General features: G+C 34.1%; 1 protein-coding gene across 8 annotated transcripts in view; it reads right to left on the bottom strand.

Moving 5' to 3' along the window:
- Positions 1–27,268, bottom strand: part of EHBP1 (EH domain binding protein 1) — a 403,255-nt gene that overhangs the window by 156,274 nt on the left and 219,713 nt on the right. For all 8 annotated transcript variants that reach the window (XM_012731519.1, XM_012731523.1, XM_004691438.2 and 5 more), the window contains exons 6-7: positions 10,672–10,853; positions 8,075–8,214 (exon numbers count right to left, since the gene is read on the bottom strand). In XM_012731519.1, coding sequence (XP_012586973.1) covers positions 8,075–8,214; positions 10,672–10,853 — 322 coding nt within the window. The remainder of the gene's footprint in view (positions 1–8,074; positions 8,215–10,671; positions 10,854–27,268) is intronic.

Genomic DNA, 27,268 nt, shown 5'->3' with positions numbered 1-27,268 from the left:
AAAAAAAAAATACCCAAAGATTTGTAGCTAACACATTTCAATTATTTCATATTCTCAGGTGTAATCTCAATGAAAGTAAAAATCCATCTTTACTTAAAAATCTTATATAATAAGCACTATAGCAAATACTTAATATTATACTTTGTTCTTATCTTGAAACCATGAATATTGTTCCATAGAATTTTAGATACATGAGTATTTATTTACATAGTATCAATATTGCTCTATTAAATGACTAAATTATTTATACTGTAATTTTTCTTTGGAATATTTTCTCATTCATCAGCTTCTGATTGACAAATTTTCCTTCCTATCCTAGTTTTCCAGCATTTAAGTAAACCCTTACTTTACTCCTTTTAGCGCCATCATTCCCATTAACAGTGAAAAGGTAAATCTTTTTTTTTTAAGATTTATTTATGCGTACAAGAATTGGGGTGCTGATCAGAGGTGAGGGTGGTGAGAAGATTCACCACAGAAAGAATGAAGAGCAGAACAGGTACATCAACTGAAACACAATGCTGAGGGGAGCAGTGGGTACGACAGGAGAGGCCTGCTGCACTATGTGGATCACCTCCCTGGTTGATCGAACTTGTGCTACAGTGGCTGCAGATCGTTTCATAGTACTTCTACTTAACCTGTTGAATCACCAGGGAGGCCCCAAATCTTTTTTGTTGTTGGTATGGCAAATGTATTATCTACTATATTATTACTTTATTTATTTTTCTGTTACATCATTGCAGTCCCCATCATTCTCCCACTACCATATCACCTGTGAGCCACCACTCTATTTTCTTGTGTTCTTCCCTCCCCTATTTTGACCTCTCCCTTTCTCCTCCTTTGTTGTATGCCTTACTTCTTTGATCACCTTGCTATTTTTTAACTTCTTCTTGACTAAAAAGGTAATTCTGATTATCTATAACAATGCTTCCTTTATTCCATATAAAAATGTTAATCCAAATTATGAAAAGCATACCATTTCTCTAAGCATTTACTAAATACCTATTATATGCCTGTGGTAATACCTTCCCTAAGGACATAATTTTTTTGTGGGACAGATAGACAATATACGAAGAATGATAAATATTAACATTGAGAACAGGTTCTATATATTATGTAAAGTAGGAAGAGAATTACATATTTTATATAGGACAGAAAGGCTTCATGAACTTATCTACATGTGACTTAGCACAAATCAAACAGACATTATTACTATTAAAATAAAGTAAGATATGAGGGCATTTGATAAGAACAAAAAGGAAGCAAATGAGAACATGACATATTTGAATAACTGCCAGTTGTTTAGGATTGACGCTGCTAAGCAATGGGAATATCCTATGATGATGATTATTACTGCGACAAAATTAAAGGATGTGAACTTTTCTCTGAGTCTTACAGGAATCCATTGAAAGATCAAATGTGCATTTTAGAAATATCATCCAGCACCACCTTTGTGTCAACTGAAAAAACTGGATAGAAAGCAAGAAGATGAGTAGATAATCATCCCTACTCCGTGAGAGGCGGCACAATAAACATCTGCTAATTAAAGACTACATAAAGAAATATTTTGTGGTAAATTTGACATGGAAGGTAAGGAAAGGAGACTAGATTAAGTGTTAGGTTTCTGCCCTGCAACAGGAGTTAGTCAGTTTATTTGTAGCATACTATAGGTGCTTATGAAACTCCTCATAGAAATAATCCAATTAGCATTCACATATATGGATCTGGAGCCTAAAATATATCATTTTGTTATGTATCTCCCCTTTTAAGAAGTAACTTTGTTTCTTCCAAATTTTCTCCAGTGTGTTTTTACATTTATAATCGAAAGAAATGTTAAAATTTAAAAGATCTGCAACAAAATTTTAATACTAGAATTTCTTGAGTGGACCAAAAAAAAAATTCCTTGCCTAATATATTTACATATATCTTTATTGTTTGGACATACATGCTTGGTAAAAGCACGTATTTCTACCTTAATGCTACTCAAATTGAGCAATAAACCTGCAATGTACAACATTCAGTTATCATAAAAGTGTCAGAATGGACTAGGTTCACACTGGTAAGAAAAAGAAGGAAAACTAAATTAGGGGCAGGCAATCGAAGCAAAGGGTCAAGTAATTTGAAACTCTCCTTTACTGTTAAGAAGGCAAAAGAAGATAGAAATTGACCACCAGAGATTATCACATTGAACTAAAAATGGGAGGGAGGAGTAAAGCACCAAGAGAAGGTAACTTTTTTCCTTTTAAGGAAGTGTGTAGTTGAGTTAAAAGAAAAAAGTAACAGCCTTGAGTTAGAACATACCTGAAAATCCTCATTCTTCTCTCCAAAGTATAACAAGATTCAGTACAGGTCTATCTCATTTTAAGATGGACTAAGATAGTAACATTTCAACTTTCTGCAGAGATCAGCATCCAAAAAGATGTCATTTTTCTCACAGACCTTAGCCTATACATATCTGAGATATGGATACAACTTACAGTTTATTAATGTGACTTAAAATTCCATAATGGGGGCCCTCCCTGGTGGCGCAGCTGGTTAAAGCACAGCAGTATGAAGCTAAAGCCACTTCCGCATGAGTTCGATTCCCGCCTGCCCCAGAGATGACCACATGCGTGGGAGACCTCTCCTGACCTGCCCGCTGCTCCCCTCAGCAGTGTACTTTGTCAGTCTGCCTGTTCTGCTCCCCACTCTGTCTCTGGTGAAGCCTCTCGCCGCCCCTGAGCCTCTGGCCTGCACCCCAGTTCTGTATGCACAAATAAATAAATCTTTTAAAAAAAAAATCCATAATGGAACATAATGGTGAAAGGAGACCTGCTACAGGAAGAAAAACAGACATGGGTACACACAGCTTAGTTTGCTTCCCTGATCTTCAAACCCTCCTTAACTAATTAAAAAGGTTTACTGGTTTATTAATATGATTAAGTTGCTTCTCAACTTATAAAAGTCTTTTAAACCATTAGCCCCTTCTAGTTTGGCTAGATTCTTAATATCCAACACTGAGTAGTCCTAAAATATCTTGTCTGCCATTTATTATAAACTCCCTCCTCTACCCATCTTCCACACACTTAGGTCACCACAGAATATTCTGATGGCAAATAAACCAGAAATGTTTTAGCTCCAAACAGATGTGCTATCACCATTCTAAAGTTTTTCAGACAGGATTAATTTTTGCCTGTTCTAGAATGTTGCATATATTAACTACTACTATATATACTCATATTGATTTTCTTTTATTCTGCAAAATGGCTTTGAAACACATCATTTTATTGAACATATCAACAGTTCATTTTTATTCTTGAATAGTGTTCTACTCACTACAGTTTGTTTAGTCATTTTCCTCTTAAAGTATACATAAGCTTCTTTCATTTTGGGCCACTATAAATTAAAAAAAAAGCCATGAACATTTCGTATAAGACATTCTGTGGCCATGTTTTTATGTCCACAAATATCAAAGAGTGAGATTTCTGGGTCAGAAGATAGGTTATAAGAAATTCCCCAAATAATTGCTCCATCAGATATCCACCAACAATGGAGAAGAGTTTCAGCTGATTCATATCCTTGCCAACATTTAGTATTGCAAGCCTCTTAAATAAATGTTGATCTTTCATTTATAGATGTCCTATCTCACTATGATTTTCATCTGATTTCCCCTAAAAACAAGTCATGTTGAAGATATTTTCAAGTGCTCACTGGCCAGGTACATCTTTCTTTGGAAAATACATGCTCAAATCCTTGCCTTTAAAAAAAAAAAAAGTTTTTTTTTATATTACTGAGTTATAGAATATTTAAAAAAAATCTATTCTGAATATAAGGCCCACGTCAGATACATGCTTTGTAAATACAGATATTTATTTATTCCACCCTGTGGCTTGCCCATATATTTTTGTAATGGCTTGTTTTGTTTTGATAAGCATAAGTTTTAAGTTTTGATGAAGTATAATTTACCAATTTTTTTTTCATGGTTTTTATTTTCCTTGCCTTATGTCGAAATCCTATGCCTATTCTCAGGTTATAAGTACATTGTTGTTTTTGTTCCAGCAGTTTTATAGTTTTAGCTTTTGTACTTAAGTTCTATGATGTATTTTGATTTAATGTTTGTATACCCTGACAGGTAAAAATTGAAATTTTATCTTTTCCATATGAATATTTGAGTGTTCAGCATCATGTTAAAAAGACCTTCCTGGCCCTCCCTGGTGGCGCAGCGGGTTAAAGCACAGCACTGAGAATCTGAAGCCGCTTCTGCATGAGTTCAATTCCCGCCTGCCCTGGAGGTGACCACATGGCGCGGCAGACCTCTCCTGACCCGCCCGCTGCTCCCCTCAGCAGTGTACTTCGTTGATCTGCCTGTTCTGTTCTCCGCTCTGTCTCTCACCGCCCCTGAGCCTCTGGCCTGTACCCCAGTTCTGTATGCACAAATAAATAAATCTTTAAAAAAAAAAAAAAAGACCTTCCTTTTTTCATTGAAATATCCTGTATTTGTTTGTTGAAAATCAATTGGCCAAATAAGTTTGGGTCTATTTCAGGACTTTCTGTTTTGTTCCATTGATCAATTTGTCCTATGCCACATTATCTTGTCTCCAGCTTTACAGTAACCTTCATGTCAGATATTCTTGCTCTTAAAATTCTCTTATTTTACAACTATTGTGGTTATTCAGGTCTTTTGATTTTCCAATATATTTCAGAGTCAGTCTTTTAATTTCTCTTTTAAAAAGATGCTATGTTTATGACTCATGGTGAGTTGAATCCACAGATTGATAGTTTTATCTGTAGATTGAGAAGTGACAGGTCAGTAACAATGAATCTTCTAATCTGTGAACAAAGTATCTCTCCATTGTTTAAGGTTTTCTTTCATTAATATATATTACGGTTTCTCAATGCAGAAGTTTTTCCATGTCTTTCCTTAAATTTATTTCGAAATATCTATGTTACCTTTCATCTTTATTACAATAAGGAGTTATTTTGATTTTATTCTCCAAATGTCTGTTGTTCATGTGTATTAAATATGTGACCTGGGTAGGACCTCTAATATAATGCTGAATGGAAGTGGTAAGAGCAAATGTCCTAGCTTTGTTCCACTCTTAGGGAGAAAGTGTTCAGTATTTCATTAACACAGTTTATCAAGAAGAGATTCCTTTAAAATAAAATCATGCCGATAAAGTTGGTATTGAATTTTATTAAACACTGATTTCTACATCTACTGAGATGATTACATGATTTCTCACTTTCTGTCACTGTGTTTAAATAAACCTTAAGTTTCTAGGGAAAATCCTTACAGAATGTACACCATTATTTAGGAAATTCTTTGCCTCCTGGTTCTGTAATAGGGCAGCCCCCAGAGAGAGGGGAGGTCCCAGGTTCCCTCCCCCATCAAGGAGGGATAGAGCTAAGCAGGGAGGAAAGGATGCTTAGGAGACTGGATGAGGAAGGAATCAGGATGAGGAGCCAGAAGGAGACCTGGAGGAGGCATATGGAACAATGAGACATGTGAAGAAGGCGTACTTGCTACTTGGTCTTAGGAGGACTGAAAAGATGTGAGTGAAACCCATGTGAGTTAACAAAGACAGTTTTTAATCTTGATTTCAATTTTGTTTCTTCTGTCCCAGATGTACTGGGTCCCTTCGGCCCCCTTCCTGTAGGTACCCAATAGAAGGTGCCTGAGGCTTACACTAGGCTTTCAAGTCTCAGTGGCCCTGCTCTGAACCACAACTGTTTGGCTGGGCACTTACCCATGAGGGGATGGGTAACTTTGGATGCTTAACTTGGAAAGTTTATAGTTTTCCTTTCCTTTACACAGTAATTGTATTAAAGTTCCTTCTCATTAAAGATCTTACACACAAGCATAGGTTTGTCTGGATGTTAAGGATGGCAGAACTTATTTAGAGCAGGCAGGTTTGAGGGGTTCTGTGGTGCCCCTCTCCCTGCCCTACAACAGTTCCAGCCCTAAATATCAGACTCAACTTTTTCAGAGTATGTCGGATTTGTAATCTATGTCTTCTGCCCCTTCTACTATTCTGAGTTGAGACAACTGAGTTCTAACCGCTGAGAAGAAATAGTCTTGCTGTCTTCAATTCTTACCCTAAGGTCTTAAATACCTGAAAAAGAGGCAGCTATGTGACTTACTAACTTTTAAGCTCAAGGGATCAGAAGAGTTCCACCACTTTGATTCTATACTGTTTCCCAACCTTAATATTTAACAGGTGCAGTATTTCATAAGTTCTCATCCATTTAAGAATGGCAACATGTAGGGGATGGGTAGAAAAAAGATAAGAAAATTCTCAAGTAAAAATATAAAATAATGCAAATGAAGTTAAGTATGTCAACTATAAAAATGTAACTATTAAAGGTCAAAGATTATAAGGTTAAGTTAAGCAAATACTGTTTAAAAGAGAAGTGTGTAACTGGTTAAGAACAAATGATAAAGTAAGATAATAAATATATAAAGAAAATATGAGTTACAAATATGGACTTCAGTTAAAATTTCAAAGTATGAGGAACTAAATGGGGTAAGTGGATACAAATTACAATACACAATAATACATTTTTATGGACTAAAAATTTTAATAGTGAATTTCTGTTTCACAGATGAGCTACACAAAATGAGTTAGAACACATATAGTCAGGGCCTAACTGGTGGCACAAAGGGTTAAGTCTCAGCACTATCAAGCTATCACCAGCCACTGTAGTATGAGTTTGATCCCCAGGCAGGGTAATGACCCACATGGTGCATCTGACCTTTTCTATCTTACCCACTGTTCCTTTCTGTAGTGTATTTCAGTATCTCTTCCTGTTCTGCTCCCCACTGTCTCTGATGACTCCTCTCACCTCCTATCTGCTGTACCTCTGGCCTACACCCCAATTCTTATATGCATAAATAAATTAAAGTAAAGCTTAAAAAGAATATACATAATTAAATACTATAATTTAGTCTATTAGCTTTATGCTGATCCAACAAGGAGAATATAAGAAGATATTTCATAAAAAATTGACAAAACAATTTTCTGTATCTAGAATACAAAGTGAAAACTCTCAATCATATTTTTAATTTAAACTTGAAAAATTCCAGAATCTCATTTGAGTGAAATTAAACTACAAATAAAGCAGAAATTAACAAAGACCTGATAAAACACACTGCCCTAACACCCTTGGGTTAAATACGAAATGAAAATGGTAGTCTAAATTAAAAACAAAAATGTATGCAGGACAAGTACCTTTTTGCATATAAATACTTATCATAGAGCAAGTCCTTATAATAGATTTCTTAAAAGCGCAGTGAAAATGAACTGGAGATTGCAAAAGTCAAAGCAGTTTTTGACAAAGGAGTTAAGAGGGCTACTCATGTGATCAATAGCAATCCTCCATATAATAGCAAGAGTTGAGGCAGAGATAAGAGATGAGTGCTAAAGTAGATGATAGGATTCATGGGATAGCAATGCAGAAATTTAGAGTAATTTATTAGCTTAAAGGAGTACATAAACAGTGCATGGTTTACATTCCAGTAATAAAGGTATGATAAATTCTTTAAGGATGACAGTCAGATTTTCAATAAATATTATCAGTCAATTAATCCAAAGAGGATCTAACTACTTACCATCTTACCAATTTGGTCAAGCCAGCTATAAAGAATAAATTTACATTAGCTTCTAGGTACAAGATTATAATATACATATAAGTTCAAACTACAGAATATGTACAAATAACCTATTTGAATAAATAAACATAAGCTTGGAGAAGGTGGTCAATAGATCTCCACATTTCATCTTCATTTAATGAACAGAGGTTTATCCACATTTTGAAAATCAAGTATAAACATATTTATGCAACTTTATGGTAAAATCAGTAGCTACAGGTCAGAGTACTCTCTCGAGTACTTATGGTACAGGTCAGTGTACTCTCTTGATCTTAAACTGCTAAATCTGGTAAGTCATTACAAGTGTTCAGAGAGCTAAACAGTATATTAGAAACACTAAAAAGAAAACAATACCTTATTGGTGAAATTGTTTTTACCTGGAAAATAAGCATGGGCTTTTCAACTATGCTTAAAAAGATAAACTTTTAGCTTAATATTAATAAAACCAACCTGTAATTTTTGCTGCTTTTTCCTCTTGGTTTACTCGATTTTCGTCATCTTCTTCATTATCTTCTTCAAAGTCATCTAAGTTGCCAATATCAGCCTGCTTCATACTCATCAAACTAGCCAAACTTTGCATGTCTTCATCCCTGTTTCAATGATATAAAATTAACATTTCATCAAATGACATTCCTTGAAAATGACTGTTCCTTAAGAAAATAAAACATTCCTTCTATAGCCTAAACATTTATACAGGAATATTTAAAAATCTAAGTACTCAAATTCACTAATTTTTAAATGGCAGGTTTAATTACTAAAAAGCACATAAAATAAAAACTAACTCACTAGGAGTTAATCTAATTCTGTGCTTACATCTGAGGAAGACTAAAAATTTCCTCATGGGATTAAAGCATGGTTTGCTTAATCTAGGGGAAAAAATCTTATTCCATAAAACAGTAGTAGTTTACATATCAAATGAGATCTAAACTTAAAAATATTAACCTTTCAAAAGGAACGAGAATGGAAACTCTTATTAATCTGAAGCCCAGGAACCCTTTTGGTTTGTGGGTAGGAAGGAAAAGAAGTGGTAAATCCTTATAAATTATCTTGAAATCCTGTTTGAATGTACATTTTCCTCAAAGGGGCTATTAACTCCCCCCAATTTTTCTTTTTAACTCCCAAAACTTAAAAGAAATATTTTAACAGAAAAGGCTCCTTAAGCAAACTGTAGCCTTTTTAAGAATTATGAAAGGGAAAAATTATCTGGGTTGATTATAATTTAAAAACCATATATTTGATAAAACTTAATAATCATTTTATATTGAAATATTTTAAATATAAACTTATAAAGTTTAATTACTCTACATGCTAACTAATTTTGTTTTCTAAATTTATTATTTTTACCCTTAAGTTTCAAGTATACTATAGCATATAAAACTGAATCATATTTAATGTTATATACAAACTAAATTTGAATCTAATATACCTCCCCAAAATTCAGAATGGCAAATTAGAACACTTTCTACAAAAAAGCTATTTTTGATAAAATAATGGATCCTAATATCTACATATCTTCTAAACATTATATGACTATGCAGATTAAATTGTTTTAAATTCTCTTCTTTTAATCTCATTAAACTGAGGAGTTAACAAAAGCATTCTACCTTTTAAAAAGAAATTTAGTGACAAAATCTGCACAAAAAAATAAATTATATTACTTTGTGTGAACGCCTTACAAATCACTCACATATTTAGGAATAATTTCAAGATATTATATTATTCTTAAAATATTGTTTAATTTTACCAAATTCTTTCATATTTTAACCCTGAATGTTTTCCTTTGAGAAAGGTCAGGTGGCAAGGAATGAGGAGAGGAGGATTTCAGGGTATTATGAGAGAATTCTCCACCCAAATTAAGATTTTTTTTGCCTGAATTTCCTCTTACCCAGATTTCCAGTGAATGGTGATTCACTTGACTACTGACCAGTGAAAGGGACACCACTGGTCTCTGATTTTGTTTTCATACTTCTTCATGTGTTCCTTTTCTTTTCATACTGACTTGAACTTCAAGGTGAGGTTCTTATTTTTAATTTCTCAGTACTTAAGTCCATAATCTAAGGTCCTGAGAGGAAATACTAATTGCTTCCATTCCATTCTATTTCCCTACCACTCTCACTCCAAAACCAGTTTTCCAGAGAAAAGGCTTACTGTTATCTATCAAGTCACTTGCTGTCCTGGAGATGACTGCCAAAACATCTCGTTCCAACTGACGCACAGAATCCAGTCTTAAATCACTCAGATAGACATGGCCAATTATAGTAAACACATTCCACTGTGTCAAATACATTCATAACTGTGATTCAGAGTGGATTGAAATATTCATAGCTGTTATCTTCCTCTGACCTTTTAAGTCTAAGCATATAATTTTCATTTCTCTTCTTCCTGCTCTTCAACTCTACCACACCCATAACATACACTTACCCTTGATTGACTGTATGCAACAAGGGTGAATGTTATTTTTTCATCCTGTTTATATATGTGCAACTCATTTTATCCAGTTAGAATTTTGCTTTTAGGAGACTAGAACTGGGATAGGAATTATTTTTGAGCAACTGCCTATTCAGTTGAGATGATTTTAAGAAATGATTTTTTGAAGAATGGATAATTATATCAAACTGTTTATCTAGTTGTGCCATCCTATATAATTTTTGGAAGTCTATATAATTTTTATCCATCCTATCTTAAACTTTTTAGTTGAGCCTCTCATCTATCAGCTGTACCAAATTGTAATGTTTGTATTTCAAAGTACAGTTCCTTACACCAAAGATGATGTAATATAAAACAAACATGTATAATTCCCTAAAATATATACAACTTTTTAAAACTTGAAACCTGCAATAATCACATTTGTATTATTCATTCAGTGGAGTCAAGAGACTACAAATAACAAGTTCATTTAATTCAGCCTGTGATACGAAGAATGGCAAGAATGACTGGTATGTGGCAAGATGTTCTCAACTGTTGCCAGTCTACTTAAATCAAAAGCTTTTTACTTACAATCTTTTAAAACACTCTCTTAAGTGGTTCATTTGACAAGAGATACTTACGTGGCTTTTCCTTCCCGAAGGAAAATGCAAGATAATGAAAACTGGAGTGTGGCTGATACAACTTTTTTAGACAATGGCTTGAATTTTAACTTGACATCAGTCTGAGTTGGCATAGGGCTTGCATATTGCTTCATATTGATGCTGCTAGTAGCAAGAGCTTTCCTTCTACCAGAAGGGGATTCCTGGGATACCAAAAATAATTATGTAATTTGTAGTTACTTACTTTATAATCATTCTTTAAGTACAATTTTGATACCATGATTAAATAACATTGAGAAATTCCTTCTGCAATAAATTCCTGCACAAAATGAAATTTTTATCTTTTAGAAAAAATTTACGCGGCAACACGGGTTTACAACACTGCATGTAAGTCAGAGGTGTATGTTCACACTTCAGATGTATGTTCACACCACATGCATGCACCATCAAGGACCTCCACCAAGTCCAATGGGGCCTCCCCCTTTTGCTTTCCACCTTTGCACTCCCCCTCTTATAGTCTCAACTTTATGGTCAGATTTTCAGAGTTTCAGTTTGGTTTGTCCAACCCTTTTTTCTCTCTATATTCCACATGAGTATTTGTCTTTCTCCTTCTTGCTAACTTTGCTTAGCATAATCCCCTCCAGTTCCAACCATGTTATAATGAATGGCAACAATTGACTTTATATCTTTAAGTAAGGTAAATATAAAATTGAAGACAGCTGGTTGAAGATGAAATAAGGAAAGACTAGAACAACTCTAAATATCTCATGAAAGGAAAAGCAAGTAATGGAAACTAAGACAGAAAGACTCAGGGATCCTGTGAAAAAGGTATCAAATATTCAACAACTGTTTTCTTTTCTTTGATTATACTTAACGTATAACATTATGATCATTCTCCTTCCTGAATGCCTATAATTTACTAAACAGAAGTCCCAGCTTATGTGGCATTCTATCTCATTTTTTTCCAACAGTATCTGAAATCTATTCTGTAATTTGAGTTTTATTTCTTACCAGGACCTTTTCCTAGTTATTCCTATCTGTAGTTCTCTCTCCTACCCCTAAAATCACATACATCACATATATCTGATCCCATGCCTGTTGCAGACACCACGAACTGATAGTAGAAGACCTCAAAATTCTCAGTTGCCAATTCATGGGCAATAGAACTCTAAGTGAGGCCTATTTGCTACCGAAGGTGTTTAACATACTAGTAATCAAGTATCCCATTTCAAAGATATCCTTTACAGAATAATAGCCTCTAAGAACAGTGAAAACAGGACAGCAAAATGACGGGCATTCACCATGTATATAACACATGGTGTCAATTCTGGAGAGAGAGATGATGATAAATACATTATTCTTGACTATGTTCTAATGGCTAGGGAAAATTGCAGATACAGGATAATTTGTAAATAATGTATATCAGACATCATATACCACCATTAATATAAACAAGAGGTTATAAACCATCAGTTGTCAGGATTTACTGGTCTGGGAATTCAGACATAAATCTAAGATCTAATTTCTGAGTGTTGAGATCTTGAATTAGGTCAGTAAACTTAAGCCTTGGTAACCTTCCCTATAACATAAAGAGACTAAACAGAAATCATTTAAGTTCTACAATAGCTTTCTGCAAAATTATTCAATTACCCAAGTCAGGAAAAACTAACCAATAAACTTTTGAATTATTATTGTTGTCCTATGATTGACAAAGTCACCTAAAATTAGGATATACTAATTTAATCAACGCATAAAACCAGTTTTCCTTAAAAAAAAAAAAAAAAACAAAAACTAATGTGTCTGCCAGTAGAACAAGTAAAAATGTAATGTAGCATCCCTAAAGAATACCTTTCTTTAAAATGTGGTCTTATCTGTCAGATTATGCACTGTAATATTGTACAGAACTATTAGTGCATGTAGATACCTTATGAATGAATTTCAAAATGCATCAAGCACTTGAGAAGGATTTAAGCCCTCTCAGAAGAAATACTTAAGAATATGCAAATACCCTCAACTGAATCAAGTTGAACAGATGTGACTATCCCAAACAATACAAATGTTCTTTCCCTAGCTGCTACTGTCAATCAAAGAATAAGATTAAGGTCCAAGGTTCTGACAATGTGCAAAATGAAAAAGCACGATCAGGGAGTATCAATTTATTGCACCAATATGAACAATAATCTCTTATTGTACCTTTAGAATAGCTAACAACTTCTACATATAAGATTTAAAACCTCTGTTTTGAAAGCATGGCATACAAACTGTCACATTATTTTCAGATTTTGTTAAACAAATCTGTCTCACAAAGTATGACATAGATTCATAAGTAATAATTTAATAATAATACAGCCAAACAATTAAGTTACTAAAATTAAGATATGTTGGAAATTAGGATAATTTTGAAAGTTCAGTTGGTTAGTGCCTGCAAAATCTAGACTTTTTAGGAAGAAACTATATAGAAAATGCTTTCTGGTGAACTCAGAGTGTTTTTAAGGATTTAGCAAACTGACCTCTCTGAAGAGGAAATAAAAGCAACTAAATTCTAAATATAATTAGATGTAATGCTTAATCTAGCAATTACTTACCTAACAACAATGACCAGAACAGAAAGCTCTTTCAAGTCCACAACTATTCCTAATATTAACACAGGTTCATACTTCCTGTGTCCTTACTGGGAAGAGGTTTGAATTGTGTTTCTAGTAATTATTCACCCAGCTCAGACAGCATTTCCCTCCCTAAAATTAACTACTCACAGAAAATATACTTTTTAAAAAAACAGTAATGATAAAAACATGAAGATCTTTCACAACTCTAACCTTTGTTCCTATGAGCTTTCTCACTTTTTATAAGCATGAAGTCTAAGTTTTTACCCACCCATTGCTACCATCAGTTCTATAAGAATAAAATGAATAACTTCAGTGATCTATGAGTATGTTTTGGCATACAATAGTTCTCCTTTAAAGGTGAAGGGTCAGCCTGGCAGAAAGAGTCTAGAGAGAATTATGATGTTGTTACCAGATTCCTAGTGTTTCATATCACATCAGACTGGACAAGAGGAAAGAAATAAGAAAAAATATATTGAGAAACCCTAAGAGAAAAGGAAATTAAATTATAAAAGTCAGCAAGAACTAAGAGTTTACACATGTATGAGAGTAAATTTCAGTCTCTGAATGCAGGTTTATCAGTTTATTTGTGAATCTGGTAATATATGGTAATTATTTCAAAATCCCTAAAGCAGAGTTCTTAAATCTTAGTGTTTATTTAAAAACCAAAATAAAACTAGGACCACAGGTCAAAAATAACTAAAGACAGGCCCAGGAATCTGCTGAATTTCTATAAATAATACAATCATTTCCCCCTCACCCCCCATTACTTCATCAGGTGATTCTGCTCCATTTAATCTAAAGTCAACACTTCTGATAATACTCCCCCTAAGAAATTTGTCTCATAAAATTAATTTCCTTAATAAATCCTGATCTCGTTTTCATAACAATTCTCATTGCTAAAAAAAACATAGGCTATATATTTTCATTTTTTGAAATTCAGTCTCTTGTACTCAGACAACACCAACACTTTTTCTTGGTTAATCTTTGGTATATTTCTTCAAGTATCCGAGCTTCATGTTCACACTTTGATTGACAAGTATTTTTAGCAGTTGAACATTACCAAGTACTAAAATGAACGTAGAATAATGCAAACTCTTGCAGTGCTAGAGTGTTTCAATGGACACAGCCACTTTGGAGAGCAATCTGATATTACCTCTTAAAGTTGGACACATGTATACCTTACTTTTTATCTATAATCTGCTTCACAAGTGCAGTAATCCACCTAGTACATATTTGTAGAATGGGAACTGCCAGTCATATGATAAGTGAATGTTCAACCTTACCAGAAAATATCAAATTGCTTGCCAAAGTGATTATAATTGATTTACACTATTTGTTCCCATTATTTTATGCCTACAAACACTTGATATTTTGTCATTTTCATTTTTGTCAATCTGAAATTAAATATTATAATTCATTACTGCCTTAATTGCATCTCTCTAATTACTAATGACATGGATTCTTCCCTCATAGCTTTATTACCGTGTTATTTTTTTGTCTGTGAAATTTTTTGTGCATTTTTTCTACTGTACTCTTTATCTTTTCATTACTGACTAATTATATGTGCATTCTGGTACTAAATCAACTGTCACTGAATGTGTGTTGCAAATACATTCTTCCAGTTTAGGGTTTGTATTCTCATTCACTATGGAATCGTTCTAATAAATCAACTTCTTGATTTTAAAATGAAGTCAACCTTTTCCATTACAGTTTGTGCTTTTGCATTTTGTTTAAGGAAAATATTTCCAACTCTGAGGTCACAAGACTATTTCCTTACAATGCCTTAAAAAATTATTATACTAGACTATGGGTGACTTGGTAGTGGGAAATAAGTGAAATACTTGAAGAAATTGAAAAACTACTTTACAGACTCTTCTTCTTTTTCCTGACATAGATAGACATAGATGACAGATAAAACTGACATAGATATAATTGAGTTATTATAACTATCAGTATATTATTAGAAATTAAATACCCAAAACTTAAAACATTTAAGTAAAAAATAACAAAATAGTGTTAACAAAGAACATATTTTCATGAATATTTTAAGACTTTGTTTTTCAGAATATAAGTTTTAGGTATACAACAAAATTGAGGAAGTAGATTTCCCATGTATCTACTAAATCTGACTCATGCATAACTTCCGCCACCATTAATATATTTCACCAAATGATACATTGCTTACCAAAGATGAGCCTACATTAACAAATCATAATTGTCCCAAGTTTGGCTTGGGTTCACTTATAGTAGACTTCATTATATGGGTTTGGACAAAGGTATAATCACAAATATCATTTCCGTCACTCCCCCGCTTGGCATCCACTGAACTTTTTTTACTGACTATACAGTTTTGCCTTTTTCAGAACATTATAAAGTTAGAATCACTCAATATGTAGCCTTTCCTGATTGGCTTCTCTCGTTTAGCAGTATGCATTATAAGCTTCCTCCAAGTCTTACTGTAACTTCATGGGTCATTTCTTCTTAGTACTAAACAATATCCTGTTAGTGTAATATTTTATCTATTCATCTCCCGAAGTACATCTAGGTTGCTTCCAAAATTCAGCAATTACAAATAACTCTACCATAACCATTAATGTTCAGCAGGCATATATTTAAATTTTAATGAAGTCCAGTTGCTACATTATTTCTTTCATGTACCATGTTGTTGGTTTTACATTTTAAGATATATCACCAAACCTGAGGTCATCTAGGTTTTCTGCTATATTATCTTCTAGGAGTGTTATAGTTTTATACTTTATAGTTAAGTCTATTACCCACTTAACTAATTTTTAATGATATAAAGTTAATTTTTAATGATATAAAGTTAATTTTTAATGATATAAAGTTAATTTTTAATGATATAAAGTCGATGTCAAGATATTTATTTTTGCATGTTGATGTCCAGTTGTTCCAGCACCATTTGTTGAAAAGACTTATCTTTTTGCTCCATTATCTTATCTTTGCTTCTCTCAAAGATCATTTGGCTAAATTTATGGAGGTCTATTTCTGAGTTCTCTTTTCTATTCCACCTATTTGTATATTCTTTAAGCAATGCCAATGTGATTACTATAGCTTTGTTTTTTTAAAATATTTATTTACTTATGCACACAGAACTGGGGTACAGGCTAGAGAAGCAGGGGCAGTGAGAGGATCTAGCAGAGACAGAGTGGGGAGCAGAACAGGCCAGCTGACAAAGTACACTGCTGAGGAGAGTAGCGGGCGAGACAGGAGGGGTCTGCTGCGTCATGTGGATCACCTCCAACCTCCAGGGCCAAGGATTGAACTTGCTCTAAAGTGGTTGAGGCTAGCTTGCAGTCCTGTGCTTAACCTGCTGTGCTACCAGGAAGGGCCAATTATAGGGTTTTTCATTAAGTTTAGAAAGTTTTCTCTGTTCCTAATTGATTTTCTTTTTTAATCATTAATGAATATTGTAGTTTGTGAAATGTTTTTTCTTCATCTACTGAGATGCGATTTTTCTTTTTTAATTTGTTGATGTGATGGATTACATTAACATATTTTCAAATACTGAACCAATCCAGGAGGGGAAGAAGGGAGGGGAGGGGATGGTGAACACACAGACTGCGGTGGAGGACTATGTGTGATTTGGTGGTGGGAGATCTTTAGTGACCACAACTGAGGGAGAATACTTATTGTGAAAAAATGAACAAGGGTGTAAAATAATGATAGTGCAATAAAAAATATATTTTAAAAAACTGAATAATAATAACGAACAACTATATACCAGAGTCATTTTATGGGGTGGAGTGGGGAATGGGATCAAAAATGGGGTGGGAGGAGTGTACTGGATTATGGTGATGGCACACAGGTGATTTGGTGATGGGAAGCCCAGAGGGATTACAACTGAGATGGGAAAAGGCACAAAATGATGTAAAAATAAACTTATTATATTATTAAAAAATATATATTAAAAAAATTGAACCAATCTGTACACCTGGGATAAAAACCACTAAATAGTGGTATGAAATTCTTTTATACTTTTCTGGATTCAATTTGCTAATATTTTGCTGAGGCTATTTGTAGTTAAGCAATAAGATGTATTAGTCTATGGTTTTCTTTTTCCTGTAATCTCTTTGGTTGTGGTTTAGGGTAATGCTGGCCTCAAAGAATGAATTAGGAAGTATTCTCTCTACGCTCTGAAAGAGACTGTCAAGAATAGGTATATAATTTCTTAGTTGTTTGGTCGAATTCATCAGTCAATCCACCTGGGATTGTTGTTTCCTATATATTTTCTATACAAAACAATGTAATGTGATGTGTCATTATTTTACATTTTTACAAATCTCTTTATGTCTCTCTAAAATCTCACTGATGTCTGGTTTAACACCAAATTGCATTCTCATATCTAATTTCATATTTAATCTATTGTTTGGGTTGAAATATATGATTAAAATCTAGATTCCCATAGGTAAGTAGCTGAAATATATGGATATCTTATTGATATTTTTCTGATAATTTGGAGCCTTACTTTTTACTATATCAAAACTCTTCTCCACAAGTGGTAATTTCTTAAAGGGTAATAGTAATGAAGAATATAAAGTAATATCAATAAAATTCTCAAACATTAAAATTCAATGCTCTATCATCAAAGCTGAATGAATTTTTATTCCCCAATGATTTTCTAAATATTGACAAATTTCATTATCTAATACCAAAACAAAAATGTTTGCTTCTATCAGTATTTACTCCATGAGAAAAATCTTAAAGCACTATCAAGCTTAAGGTGGTGAATATAATTTTTTGAAAAAAATTTTAAAGATTTATTTATGAATACAAAAACTTGGGTACAGGCCAGAGGTAGGGTGTGGGGTGATGAGAAGATTCTCCAGAGACATAGGGAGCAAAACAGGCAGATTAACTGAAACACACTGCTGAAGGGAGCAGCAGGCAGGTCAGGAGATGTCTGCCGTGACATGTGGGTCACCTCCCTAGTCGGGAATCATCAACTCCTGCTGCAGTGGCTTTGAGCACTTCATAGTGCTGCGCTTTAACCTGTTACACCACCAGTAGGGCCCAAGATTTAGAAAATTCTAATTTTCTTGTTTGTCCAATTATGTTTATTAGGTAAAATGGATTTACATCTCTGTAGCTGCTCTGGGGCTTTTAGGTGCAAAACTCTGCATTGCCAGTGCCCCAACAATCCTCCAACCACATTTCACTAGGTTCCTTCCTACCACTACTGTCTCCCTGCTATGCTTTACCTCTGGCTGCCTCAGTTTTTTTCTTTCAGATATTATGTTTATTACCAGTTTGGTTTTGACTGAGCTTTTGCTATGTTTCTCTGAATTCCACATACAAGCAAGAACATCTTGATTTTGTCCTCCTCCATCTTACTTATGTGGCTTAACATTATCCTCTCAGGTCTATCAAAGTTGTTTCAAATGGCTGAGAAGTATTCCATGATACACATATATCACAATTTTCTAATCTACTTTCTATCCTTGGGTCTTAGGTTTTTACCCCATAATTTAACTTCTGTATACAGGGCTATAATGAATACAGGGAAACATACATCTCTTCAAATTAATTTGTTATATTCTTCAGAATCGCTGGGTCATATGTCAGACCCATGAGAAACTTAACATTGTTTTCCACAGGGGCTAGTCCAATCTACATTCCCAGCAACAGTATATGAAAGTTCTTTTTTTTCCACTAAAAACTCTAATTCTTAAGTTTGAATGACATTATTGGCAACAATTGTTTCACTCACCTTTAAGTGGCAGGCTCATCAAGCTGAGTTTTTTTAAAAAATATATTATTTTATATCATTCTTCATTTTTGTACAGTGTATGCTTTTTCATCTTGGTTATAAACCTGTGGAAGTCCCACCACATCTTCACCCACGTATTATCACTATAGTACCTTATGCTCTTCCCATGCCTGTTTTGATCTTATTCCCCTCTCCCCCGTAGAATATAGTTGCTTGTTTGTTGATTTTGGTTATTACTGTATTACAATTATTTTTTTTTTCCTCATCCCTTACACTCCTCCTATAAGTAAAATCATCCAGTATTTTTCTTTTTCTTTCTGGTTTATTTCACTAAGTATAATCCTTTCCAGTTCCATCCATGTTGACGCAAATGGCATGGGTCTATCTTTTGGGGCTACATCAATTTAGAGAGCATCTGTGTAGCAAAAGAGATATTAACCAAAACAGACACCCCTTTGATTGGGAGAAAATTTTTGCACACAATACTAATGATAAAGGACTGACCAAAAGAACTACAGAGCTGATGAAACTCAACAAAAACAAACAAACAAACAAACAAAAATGGGCAGAAGAGCTGAAAAGATACTTCTCCAAAGAGGAAATGCAACTGGCCAACAGGCCTATGAAAAAAATGTTCATTATCACTCATAATCAGGGAAATGCAAATCAAAACCACAATGAGATACCATCTCACACCTGTGAGAATGGAACATATTAAAAAGACTAGCAACAGCAAATGTTGGTGAGGACGTAAAGAAAAGGAACTCTCTTATACTGCTGGTAGAAACACAAACTGGTCCAACCATTATGGGAAGCTGATTGGAGGTTTCTCAAAATGCTAAAAATAGAGCTTCTAGATGCCCAGCGATTCCACTTGTAGGTATCTACCCAAAGGTCAAAAACAGTAATTCAAAAGGACAACTGCACCCCTATAGTTATTGAAGCACTGTTTATAATAGGTAATATGTAGAATAAACCCAAATGCCCAAAATAGATGACTGGATCAGATGTGGTACAGATACACAATGGAATATATTCAGCAATCAAAAAAGATATACTCACCAAGCTGAGTTTTAAGAAAATGTTTGCCAAATATCTAAGCATGATTAACCAGCTAGTCAATCATTTTTTCAAGTTAAAGTGAGTAAACACAGAAAAAAAGATGTTAAGTTTAATTTTACGATTAAAATAATCACACAAATGCCTTTTCTTGAGTAACTTCATCCTTTGCAATGGAGCGTAAGTATTGATTTCACATTTTGTCACAAAGAATACTAAAGACATGCTCAAATGTCAAAATTTAAGAACATTAACATTTTATTATAACATCAAGAAGGTACATAAATGTAACTATGTGAGGGCTCCTAAAAAATCTCAAGGGTGATATTCTCCCCATTATAGCTAAAAATAAGGGTGGCGATTTTCCTCTGTACCTTTTCTATATAGTGAATTTATTTTTTCCTCAACCTTATACTGATGGCTCTGGAGGGTGAGTTTATGCAACAAGGGATTTCAAACTTTTTCTTCACCTCTATTCAATAGTGAAAGCAGTAAATCATGAGTTCAGCAGAAATCCTCAGTGTGTGAACAGTATGATTGTGTACCTGTCATACGTTCTCTTTTCTATTGTTAAAAAAGCTTCTCTGGATTATTTCTGTGCTATTTAAGGAATTAATTTATAAATATCATTTAGTCATACTTATACCCAAGTTTTTAGCTTTTTTCCTATAGGGTAGTTATTCATGCTACTTTGTCTGTCAACACAGACAAGTAGAAATCTTCACTTGAGTTGTACAAGAGCAAATTGAACATGGATAAATAATCATCACAAAAAAAAATGTGCTTGTCTCATTTGATCTAAACTCTTCAATTTAGTAATTACTTGGGGACTTGGATAATTTGAGAATTTATTTTAAAGAAATTCTCCAAATGTCAACCTGTAATCATCAATGCAATAATAGTATTTTCTGGTTTTTTTGTTCAATTAGATGCTATATCTCAATATCACCATAAGTGGGGCAGTAAGGACCCATATTGATTTACATGATTAATCAATACTTGAAGCACAAACCCTCATACCCTTCTAGAATCTCACAGTTCAATGCATGATTCTGTTCATCCTTGTCCATCAGAACTCTAAATTCTTTAAAAAAAAAAATTATTTAGGCCCTCCCTGGTTGCGCAGCGAGTTAAAGCACAGCATCGAGAATCTAATGCCTCTTCATCATGAGTTCGATTCCCGGAGGTGACCACATGGCGTGGCAGACCTCTCCTGACCCGCCCGCTGCTCCCCTCAGCAGTGTACTTCGCCGATCTGCCTGTTCTGCTCCCCACTCTGTCTCTGGTGAATCCTATCACCCTCCACATCTCTGGCCTGTACCCCAATTCTGTATGAATAAAAAAAATAAATCTTTAAAAAAATTATTTATTTATGCACATAAGAGCTGGGGTATAGGGCAGGGGTGCAGGGCCATGAGAGGATTCACCAGAGACAAGAGTGGGGAGCAGAACGAGCAGAAATACACTGCGCTGAATAATGGGCAAGAGCAGGTCCCCTGTGCCATGTGGGTCAGCTCCCTGGCTGGCGAGGGATCGAACTTGTGCTGCAGTGGCTGGCAATAGTGACAGCACAGTGTCCTTCCTTAACCATGTGCTACCAGGAAGCCCCTCTAGAACCCTAAATTCCGTTTACAGCTGACAAGGGCACCAAAAAAGGAAGTGACATGAAGATAGAATTCTAAGTGCATTTTAAGGACATGTGACCAATTTTAATTTTGTCTGTTATACTATGATTATGTGAATAACTTCACAGTAAAGAGCTAATTCACCTAGTTATTTGTACAAATATCCAAGAAAAACTGCCCAATGAGAAAATGTGGACTTGGAAGGAATCTCAGAAATTTCTTTTTTTTTTAAAGATTTATTTACTTATGCATACAGAACTGGGGTACAGGCCAGAAGTGCAGGGGCGGTGAGAGAATTCACCAGAGATAGAGTGGGGAGCAGAACAGGCAGATCGACAAAGTACACTGCTGAGGGGAGCAATGAGTGGGCCAGGAGAGGTCTGCCACACCATGTGGATCACATCCCGGATGGGCAGAGTTTGAACTCATGCTGAAGTAGCCCTGGCTTCTTAGTGCTGTGGTTTAACACACTGTGCCACAAGGGAGGGCCAGAGATTTCTTAATCTAATCTGTAACCACAATACAAAAAGTTCTTCTACAATTCCCACTATCAGATATGTTGCCTTTAAATTCAACTGAAAGCCACACAAGACTTTGCTACCTTCTAAAAATAATTTCATGCACTAATACCAAGGTCAACAATTTGTAATTGTTTTTTTATAAATACTGGGTCATTATGTGCTTGGAATTTTCTCATTCCACTCTATGATAGCATTTTTAATTTTATTTTTGAAATAATAAAAAGTCAATCTAAAAGTCAAACTGTCCTAAATAAAAAGTCAATCTAAAAGTCAAACTGTTCTGTGTGAGTGTGATGCTGGTCCTGTGAGCTGTCACAAGAGCCGCATTTCTTGTGCCATGCTGAAAGATCTTTGCTTCATCAGCAGACCAAAATGGAATACCACAGAATTTAATTTGGAGTCCATGGAGCAATTAAAGGCTAAAGCAGACATGCCACATGGAACTCTCTCAACCACACAGACTTAATTAGAAACCATATCAGCTAAACTAACCAACTTAGATGGTCGGATGGAAGAGAGTTTGGTAGCAAAAATATAAATTAAAAGAATCAACATTTAAAACCTGTGTGGATATTGTACTCAAAAAAAATTATAAAAACTATTATATTAATTTTAGAAATGTTTCCTTTTTAAAAATCCAAATAAAAAACTTAAACTTCTCAAATAGATGAAAAAAAAAAACCTCCAAACTAAATTAAAAAAAAAAAAAAAAGTAAAAGTGACCCTTAATGTCAAGTCTACCTCAAGTTGCTAGAGCAGTTTTATATCAACCCTTTCCTTGATATCCTACAGCGTGACAAAAATGTTTACTAGTACCACTGCATATAGATTTTAAACTTTCAATAGGAACCACAATACAAGATTTTTATATTAGTTTTCATTAAGTGTTTAAGGGAAGTACAATAATCTGTTAATTTATATATTTGGTACCTACCCAAGGAATATGTTATTGACAGTAAGGACTTGAAAAATCTACTAACAATTACTCCTAAATCTTCATAACTAGACAGACTTAATCCTGGGTTCCTGACCTAAGCATTTAAAAGTATGCTATTTTCACCCATGACACAAACTCAACATAACCAAACTGATTCAGTCATCCCAAGTTGGGCTTCTCATCTTCCTTCTCAACTCAGAAAATTATACTGCCATTCGTCAAATTCTCAAATCCAGATGGCTGCTAAATACCTCAGAATCTCCACGTGCAAGGTCACACCTTTCTATTTTCAAGCATCATTATCTGAAACAGACCATTTTGAGTCTTAGGTTTTGTCTCATTTTCTCTAGTTTTATATACAATTAGACTTCATCTTCCTTAATTCAGTGAAGATAAGTATCTTTTCTTTTTTTAATGCTCTTTTTTTTCCTAATGAGAAAATTTACAATAGAAAATTACAAATACAAAAACCAGAGAAGTACAGAATAGAAGCGCTCAAGATCTTACCAATTAGCTGAAACCACTGCTTATATTTTGACATATTTTCTCTAGTTTTTAAGAAATAGTTGAGTGGATATGATTCTGTAAAATGTCTTAAACTTAACATTTTAACTTTGTAAATCTAAACTTTAAAAGTCCTGTATCATTCTGAAATATGCTCACAACACAAATTTAAGTAAATACTCCCTGTTAATGAATACTTAAGTCATTTTACAGCTTTCACCTTTGGAAATGATGCTGCACGTGACATCATCATGCCCAAAGTATTTTTGGCATTCTGATAGTTTCTTAATACAGAGTCCTAAAGGTGGGATTTTAAAGTATTTGTATGTATTCCAAAGAAATGTATTAGGTTCTAATCTACAGGGTAGGTATAGCTGTGCTAGTCTCATTCATCATACCTATAACATCACTATTATATACTTCTAAATTTTTTGCTAAGTTGATAGGAGAAAACTTTTATCTCACTAATTTAGATTTGTTTGATGATTCATTAACTTGACTATATTTTCATGTTTATTATCATCTATATTTTCATTTTGGTAAAACTAGTCATACCCTTTATTTATCCATTTGTACCTCAGTTTTTCTTTTAAGATTTCTAGAGCTCTTTAAATTGGAAACTAGACCACTTTTGTTGCTAATATGTTTAATTTTTTTTACTTTGTCTCCAAATTTCATAATTTAAAAACCTAGTGTTTTTTCATATTACACAAGTACTTAAGGTTTACTACAAAAAAAAGAGAAAATAGGCAAATTTTAAAATACATGAAATGACATCATTTTGTAAATGACATTTTTCCTTAAAATATGAATGTATTTCCACGCCAATAGATATTTGACCATGATGCCATTTAAAATGTTTACAAGTATTGCATTTTTGTGAAAATTGAACATGAATAATTCCAATGGACATTGAAGTTGTTTCTAATTTTTCATATTCTGCAATAATCTTATGTATTTCTTTACATGCATGCATACTTACACTGTTCACTTAGATAAATTTGTGCTGGCTGAATAACAAGAAGAAAGACATACACATACTATAAATTTTTTATGTGGCTGTTACCTTCCCCTAGAAGTTATACCATTATGTAATTCCACAACAGATGGACCTGAGTCAACAAGGAGTCTTAAAATGATTTTTAAAATATGTATTACTGTCAAATCTATATATATTTTCCTCTGATTACCTCCCCACAGCTTAACTCAATAATTTCTTTTTTATCAATTTTTAAAAAAAATTTTATAGAATAGTTTATTTTTACATCATTTTGTGCATTTTTGCATCTCAGTTGTAATGCCTGTGGGCTTCCCATCACCAAATCACCCATGTGCCATCCTCCCTCCACTGTTTTTGATTCCACTCCCCACTGCACTCCCATAAAAATGTCTCTGATACCGGATGGTTTCACTCATAGCAGGAGTATAATGGACCAGGCGAGAAAATAATGAACAACCATATACCAGAGATATTTTGTGGGGGTGGAGTGGGGAATGGGATCAAAAATGGGGGTGGGGGTGGAGTGCACGGGATTATGGTGATGGCACACGGGTGACTTGGTGATGAGAAACCCGCGGGGATTACAATTGAGATGGCAACAACAACAAACAAAAATGCACAAAGTGATGTAAAAATAAACTGTTACCAAAAAAAAAATGTCTCCGGTATATAGCTATTCATTATTATTATTTTCTTGCCTGATCCATGATATTCCTGCTATGGGTGAAACCATCCAGTATTTTTCCTTTTCTTTCTGGCTTATTTCACTAAGCATGATCTTTTCCAGCTCCACCCATGTTGCTGCAAAAGATGTGTGTGTGTGTGTGTGTGTGTTGCTAATATTCCATTGTGTATATGTACCACATCTTTTTAATCCATTCATCCACTTTTGGGCATTTGGGCTGTTTCCATGTCTTTCCAATGTTTTAATGTCTTTGTAAATAAGGTAGCAATAAACATGGGGGTGCAGGTATCTTTTTGAATCAGTGTTTTTGTGTCTTTTGGGTAGGTACCTAGGAATGGAATTGCTGGGTCATATGGAAGCTCCATGTTAAGCAGTTTGAGGAACCTCCAAACAATTTTCCATAGTGGTTGTACTGGTTTGCATTCCCACCAGCAGTGCACAAGAGTTCCTTTTTCTTCATATACTCGCCGACACTTGTTAGTTGTTTTAAGATGTGCCATTCTCACTGGTATGAGGTGGTATCTCATTGTGGTTTTAATTTGCATCCCCCTTATTACAAGTGATGTTGAACATTTTTTTTATATGCTTTTCCATCTGCATTTCCTCTTTGGAGAAGTGTCTTTTTAGCTCTCCTGCCCATGTTTTTGATGGGATTGTTTATTTTTGTTGAGTTTCATCAGTTCTTTGTGTATTTTTGTGATCAATCCTTTATCACTCGTTTTGTGTGAGAAAAAATTTTCCAAATCAGTGGGATGTCTGTGTTTTGTAATGTCTCTTTTGCTGTACAGAAGCTCTTTAACTTGATGTAGTCCCATCTATTTATCCTTGCCTTCACTATCATTGTATCTTTAAAGATGTCGCTGAAGTACATGTCGTGTAGTGTTTGGCCCATCTTTGCTTCCAGGTATTTTATGGTTTCTGTTCTTATATCTAGGTCTTTGATCCACTTCGAGTTGATTTTTGTGTGTGGTGTGAGGTAGTAACCTAGTTTCTTTTTTTTTTTTTTTTTGCATGTAGCTTCCCAGTTTTCCCAGCACCGTTTGCTGAACAAACTTTCTTTGTTCCATTGTATTTTCTTTGCTCCTTTGTCAAAGATTAAATGCCCATAAACCTGTGGGTTTATATCTGAGTTATCTTTTTATCAAAGATTAAGAATATTCAAAACTGTTTTGGTCATTTTATTTTCTTCAATTAACTTTCTAATCTACTTGTAATTTCCTTTCATAGTAAGAAAAGTTAATTTATTCCTCTTCCCAAATAATACCAATCAGTTTCTGCAATTTTCTCTTTCCATAATGATTTTAGATGTGTGGGAATCTTTATAGAACTATTCCCATACTTAGGATTTATCAAGGATTTTTCTCTGCTTCCAAGATAAAGTAAAACTGCAGTATAGCAAAACTCTTTGGGATATTGCCTCTGATTCTTTATGAAGAATATTCAAGTGTCCCTCCCCCAACTGTATCTCATACTCTGATATTATGATGATTGTATATGCTGTTCAATATTTCTGTGGTGATATGTCTTATAATTTTGAGGCACACAGGACTCCTAAATAAGGCTTAACATCAGAAAGATAACAATGGAAGTACCTTACTATAGAGTAACTTATTTTATATCTCATTTGTTCAATAATCCTATGAGGTAAGTACTATTACTACTCCACATTAAAGATAGAAAAATGAAACAAATAATTTGCCACGTAACTATTTATCAGAGAGATGAAATTTGAACATGACAACTTAGTGCTGCAATTTATACACATAACTACTACAATTCAAGGAAGATATATATTTGAACACATAAATACAGAAAGTATACCATGTGAAGAAAGACACCATAAATACTGAGAAGTAGAAAGAAAACATATGCAAGATACATAATAAACAATGAATGCCACACATAACACAGGTGACTTGGTGATGGGAGGCCCATGGGGATTACAACTGAGAT

Source organism: Condylura cristata, unplaced genomic scaffold (assembly GCF_000260355.1).
Source record: "Condylura cristata isolate star-nosed mole 26May11 unplaced genomic scaffold, ConCri1.0 scaffold00031, whole genome shotgun sequence".
Classification (NCBI taxonomy): Eukaryota; Metazoa; Chordata; class Mammalia; order Eulipotyphla; family Talpidae; genus Condylura; species Condylura cristata.
The sequence above is the reverse complement of the archived record's forward strand: the minus strand, read 5'-3'. Positions and strand labels throughout refer to the sequence as shown.